This window comes from Boleophthalmus pectinirostris, unplaced genomic scaffold (genome assembly GCF_026225935.1).
Source record: "Boleophthalmus pectinirostris isolate CB_2022bp ecotype Guang Dong unplaced genomic scaffold, ASM2622593v1 HiC_scaffold_22, whole genome shotgun sequence".
NCBI lineage: Eukaryota > Metazoa > Chordata > Actinopteri > Gobiiformes > Gobiidae > Boleophthalmus > Boleophthalmus pectinirostris.
In genome coordinates this window covers 21524952-21530951 of record NW_026571190.1, presented here as the reverse complement: position 1 = coordinate 21530951, position 6000 = coordinate 21524952, and the positions used below count along the sequence as shown (strand labels likewise).

The window sequence follows — 6000 nt, the reverse complement described above, 5'->3', positions numbered from 1 at the left end:
ATGGTGGACATGTTTTTGGAGCGAGTCCTGGTGGAAAACAACTGGGACCAGGATGAACTGAACACAGAGCGAGAGATCACTGGGATCCTGGAGAACCGTATCCTCATGTTGTTCTTCGCAGCAGCCGACAGTACCAAGTGCCAGGAGTTTGTGCCTATCCTCACTGATTTCTTCAAGAGGTTAAAGGATCCAGCGTACATCGAATACCCCAAACTGCTGGCTCTCATCTATATCAGGTTTGGTTTTCTCTCTTATATATTCTCTTGTACTCATTTATCTTGAATGTCCTAAAATACACAAATTCTATCTTTCTTTAGCATGGACCAAACAGAGGAGCAGCAGGAGAGAGTTCTCAAAGATCTTCACAAAAAGACCCTGTTCTTGCCTTTTGAAGATCCATACAGACAGTGAGCATTTGACACAATAGATGTTTTCATTTGTAGTGAAAACCTGGATGAGTAACAGGCTCTCTGAGCAATTTAAACTTAATAATATGCCTTACATATAAATAAGTGACATGTGCCAAATCCAGTCACAATATGGCCCAGGAAAACTGCCATTTGCCTAATTGTGTGGACTAGGTAGTTTAAGTCAATATGGGGCTATAATGTAATTTACAAAGCACTATGTAATATTATATCTGTAGAGCAACTCTGGGGAATAAAAGTCCACATGCTGGAGATGGTGAAATATTGACGTATGTATCCTCTCTCATAGGGAACTACAGGCCATGTTTAAGATTACAGAAGTACCAACAGTGGTGGTTCTTCGCCCTGATTGCTCTGTTCTTTCTCTAAACGCGGTACAAGAAATTCAACAGTACGGCTGTGACTGTTTTAGTAACTGGCAGGAATCTGCAGGTATAGTGGAGAGGAGCTTCATGCTGAACGAGGAGTTTGACAACCTCAATTTACGCACAGCCACTGACCCTGTGCGACGGCTCAAGTACAAGACAGAGGACGACAAAAGGAAGAAGAGATGGTGGAAACCATGGACCAAAGGCAGAGCACAAGATGAGGAGGAAGAACCAGACAGAGCCTGGGACTCAATGAGAAAAGACGGAGATAATAAAGGAAGGTGGAGATTCCTTTAAAGACATGCTCTGTCCATGATAATACCGAATCAAGGAGATTAAATCTCCCTGAATAAATTCAGATGATTCAGACTAATTTCAATAACTATTTGTTGTGGTATTTTATTGCCAAAAACAACTAAATAGGACATTCAGCTTTGTTCAAGGTCTGACATTATATTGATTTTTTTTTTTTTTTTTTAGCTTAAACCTTTTGGTCATCCAGGATGCTCCTCTTTGTTTCTAAAGTTCATCTATTGTCAGACTCTTTTTTTTTTTTTTTTTTTTGCATTAACTGATCTGGACAGTGTGGCCTTTAGCAGTTTAGTGTAACCTTTTCTAACTCATGCTTTATGATGAATGATGCAAAATGTAGGACCTTTAAGCCCAATATTTAGATTTGTTACATTACACCACTAGAGGGTGTAGTGAGCTACACCAGTATTTCAATGCTACAATAAAAAAATGAAGTAACATGAATTGATTCATCAAATCTCTTACATCATGCTCTTATGCCCCTTAAGTACAAGGATAAAACTGCTGTGTTCCCTTTGAAGTGAATTATTTCGAAGTCCTGTAATGGCAGATATTGTAATGTCGTAGCACGTAAGTGCTGGCACTTACTCTGCTCTATTTAGTAAGTTTTATGTGAAGATTGCATGAACTATATTCAACACTATGTGTCAAGTTGATATGGCTTATTATGTATGTTTTTGTACAGCCTGGTGATGATATCATGGGTAACTTGTTTTCAGTATTTTCATGTCAGTCAGTACAATTTATTATTTAGTATGCAGCTGCACATGTGACCAGTGAATGGGTCCACACCAGTATATGACAAAAGCTTCCTGTGCTTTCTGTTCATTGGTGAGTAAGAAATAAAGGTCTCACTGTGACTGGCCTTTTGTGTTTAAATCAGTGATTCACTCATTTGTGCTGCTACTCATGAGCCCTGATAAGTACAGGCTGTGAGGACTGCATGTGCCCGTCCCGCTGTCACCTTGTCTCTCAATCCCTCCTCACACACACACAAAGGCAACACACACACACACAGAGGCAGTGCAAGCAGCATGGACAGGAGCTGTGGCCAGTGAACAAATCAAAACATTAAGTGACCACCTTGTTAGTGAGTCTTGTACGATTCACAAAGAGTTGAGACAGAGACATCTTGGCGTTTTTTATGGTGGATTTGCTGCTGCCACAATCGGAGATAACATTGAGGTAAGCACATTTAGGATTAGAGGATTCGATAGTATGCTAGGTATGTTCATAAACAGAATACTAAAACAAATCTAGACTTTTACATTATAGTTGTTTAATTCATATTTGACCCTAAATACCAATAAAAACACTGTACCTCACCTGAGATCTACATTGAATAGTGTTAAGCTAAATGAACAATAAGAGCAATTACTGTATAAATTACTCTGTTCAATATAGCTATTAAATTGCTAAATTACCAGATTATGTAACATTATGGATGCAAATAGCTCTTTTCTTTCATTTCTAGGGACACAAAGAAAAACACTTACAACCTAAGGCTTGTCACCTCAATCGAGCATAACATTATGACCACTGGAATTCTTTAAGTGCATAGCCCAGTATGTCAGCACTATTTATCCGGTCCAGCTTTAACTTCTTTGGGAATTGTGTTATATGGGGTTGTCTGTTGAATACGCATCCTCTCCAAATACATCTATTACTGGTTCTCCACTGTTTTGTCATTAAAATTTGGTTGCAGCTTTAGAGATACTAGCCTACTGCAGTGGCTCATGTAGCAGAGCGCTTTGATTCCAGCTCCAACTAGTGGATATGGTTTTGTCATATATTTTGGACACTTTGCCTACCAAAGTATGGTGGGTGAGTGAGTACATGATTTCTGGTGGTTGATGAGGACCTTTTGGCAAGTTTGACAGCCAATTCCCTAGGTGTAACAGTGAGGGTAAATCATATGGTCATAATGCTATGCCTAATGTGTTATTTTTCCATCATATCATCCCATACTAGAGACCAGTGATCATGGTGGACCTGTTTATCAACCGGGTCTTGGTTAAAAACAACAGGGACCAGGATGAACTGGACACGGAGCGGGAGATAGTGAATCGTCTGCAGAACCGCATCCTGCTGCTGTTCTTTGGTTCAGCAGCTTGTGACAGGTGCCAGGAGTTTGCTCCAGCGCTCAGTGACTTCTACAAACGACTCACAGACGAGTTCTATGTGGAGCGCTCGGCTCAGCTGGTCCTGCTCTACATCAGGTTTAACAACCACACCGACAGATCATATCTATTATGTATGACTGACTAGAACTCTCTGAGATTTCACATGTCTCTGTTGAACAGAAGTGTGTTTGGGCATTAGTAATATACGTGATTCTGTTATATCAGGCCATTTTACTATTACTACTACAGTATGTCTATCTTTTTTATGATCTTTTTCTTAAATATGACACATTAATTGTTAATCAAATATATTTTCCCCGACTTTGAACTCCTTAAAAAGAATAGCATCACCTGCATGACGTTAGTCCGATGTATTCAAAAACATTTTTTTCCAGCATGGACCAGTCAGAGGACGACCAGGACAGCTTTCTCCAAGAGCTACCCAAGAAATGCTTGTTTCTGGCCTACGAGGACCCCTACAGGAGGTGAGCGCGACTGGTCAAAGCTGTGTACCCAATCTGCTGGTGGTTGAATGTAATGCAAACACATTTTAGTGTAAGGGTAAATTAACTCTATATACAAATATGCACTCCACAGGGAGTTGGAAGCCATGTTTAAAATAGAGAAGGTGCCCACAGTGGTTGTCCTGCGCCCCGACAGCTCTGTACTTACCCCAAATGCAGTGGAGGAGATACTGCACTTGGGTCCAGATTGCTACAAGAACTGGCAGGAGGCAGCCGAAATCATTGACAGAAACTTTATGATCAGTGACGACATCAGCGAGAAGTCAATGAGGAGCTTGAGTGACCCTGTGAGGAGACTCAAGTACAAGGTGGAAAACAAGAAGAAGGAGCAGCGTGGAAGATGGGGAAGGAGAAAAGATGCAGAGGCGGATGGAGGAGGAGGAGATGGTGGAACAGAGTCACCTTGGTGACAGAGGCCAAGAAAATAGCACATTATTAGTGACTGAAGAGGTCCCTAACGCTGCAGTAATTGGTCTTTTAAACAGATGTGAGAAGGTCATGAAGCTTCTCCAAAGGACTCAAAGGCATACGCCATATTTAATGTAACAAAATAGCTTCATCTGCCATAAAACCATTGTACTGCTATAGAGTAATGAAGTCAGGGGGATAAATGTATGGAACTTAATGAAGAAATGTTGCTGCTTTCTCTGACTTCACATTTACATAAGGCCTATATTTGGAGTTGCTTTAAGTAAAGGAAAGTAAAGGCAAAGCAAAGGGCATCAATCAAATAGTAGTCGATTTGCAACATCCCAAAAAGAAATGTGATTTGTGAACATTTCTTGTAAATAAAAATGTTCTTTGCAAACACTGTTTTAAAGAAGAGAAATGTCAAAGAGAGAGGGAGATCTGTCTTTTAACAGCTCTGCTTCTCACTGTGCCTGTCTCACTGCTGTAGCTTCAGAGAAGAGGATAGATGTGCCAACATCCAATAAAATAATGTAACAGGAACGGTGAATGCTGCTAACTGTTGCTGACCCCAGTTTATACGCTGTTTTTTAGTCTTTGAATGCTGCCAAGAAAGTCGTCATGCCAAGGTTAGGTCTGATCCAAGTCTGGCTATTATAGCCTGTTTTATGGCCCCCAAGGATATAATTCAACCATTTACAGATTTTTATCACTACTCCCCTAATGTGGGTCATACATGAACATACATACAGTCAAAAGCATGAACCACCCGATTATGAGTTAGAACTAAAATGTTTTGTTTGTTTTATTTTCAAGGTTTGCTTAAATGTTGATGAAGCTGTATTCCTCTTTATTGTCTATGGGCAATCAGAAGTATTTAAAAGAGTTTGTGCCTCTAAACAACACTGAGTATGAGTCATTTTCATTGACACTAAAGATGATGTATCCTCCTTGCATATGTAACCTGCTTTGTGCAGTCGAACTAATTAGTATGCAGCAGGTGATATCTCAGAGAGGGTTTGGTTCCTTTAACAGATGTGTCTATAAACAGCAATAGCGGGCTGCCAAAGTGGTAACAAATGATCAGATCAGGGGTGAAGAAAGGAGGAGGCATCTGATTGACAACAGGGATTTAAACTGTGACAAGGTGATGTACATCACAGTCTGATGCCATAAACACACTTTATGACAGTCTCCAGTCCTGACAAATTCAACATCAGAATGTGCAAAGCCATAGCTTGTTTGGTGGCACGTAAAATATTCCAATTAAAGATTACAATACAATGCTTCTTTTATGCTAATGAAAAGTATGTGGACCAGGGTATAATAAATTCTATTTTGGGGACTGTAAAAACTCTAGTAATTGTGCATTTATCAAAAAAGAATCCTTCAGTATTTAAAGTGTTGACAGGGCTTTATGGACAATAGGCATAACACCCACATCTAATTGATCCCTACCAGGAAGAAGATTAAGATGGAGGAAACTTGAACAGTGCTGACAGGTGAGAGAGAGCAGGATTGTTCAAAGTATCCGAGGTGAGCAGCAGACACGGGCAAATCAACATAGCCTCAACTTATTCCACGGCTCTTTCTTGCAACCACAGCAGCTTATAGTTGCTCACTCAGACAAACCCTGATAATATAGACGAGGCTCTGCCTCACTCTCGTTTTTCTGCCTCCCTCGCTCTACATGCAAGCGCCACACACACGCGCGCATACGCACACAAGTTGCGCGCTCTCGAGTGCAGAACGCGCAACAAGCGGGACTAGCGGATGGAGATACAGAGAGAGGGAGGGAGAGAGAGAAAGCAGAGAGGGACGGATGCAAGGCGAGGCC

General features: G+C 40.8%; 2 protein-coding genes across 2 annotated transcripts; both read left to right on the top strand.

Moving 5' to 3' along the window:
* Positions 1-1093, top strand: LOC110166117 (nucleoredoxin-like protein 1). Its single transcript, XM_020931316.1, has 3 exons — positions 1-236; positions 318-407; positions 718-1093. The coding sequence occupies exons 1-3, from the start codon at positions 1-3 to the stop codon at positions 1091-1093; spliced, it is 702 nt and encodes a 233-aa protein (XP_020786975.1).
* A 1085-nt stretch (positions 1094-2178) lies between these two features.
* LOC110166118 (nucleoredoxin-like protein 1) lies at positions 2179-4165 on the top strand. Its single transcript, XM_020931317.2, has 4 exons — positions 2179-2293; positions 3080-3327; positions 3627-3716; positions 3829-4165. Exons 2-4 carry the CDS (start codon positions 3092-3094, stop codon positions 4163-4165), a joined length of 663 nt encoding a protein of 220 aa, XP_020786976.2. The 5' UTR covers positions 2179-2293; positions 3080-3091.
* The last annotated feature ends 1835 nt before the right edge of the window (positions 4166-6000 follow it).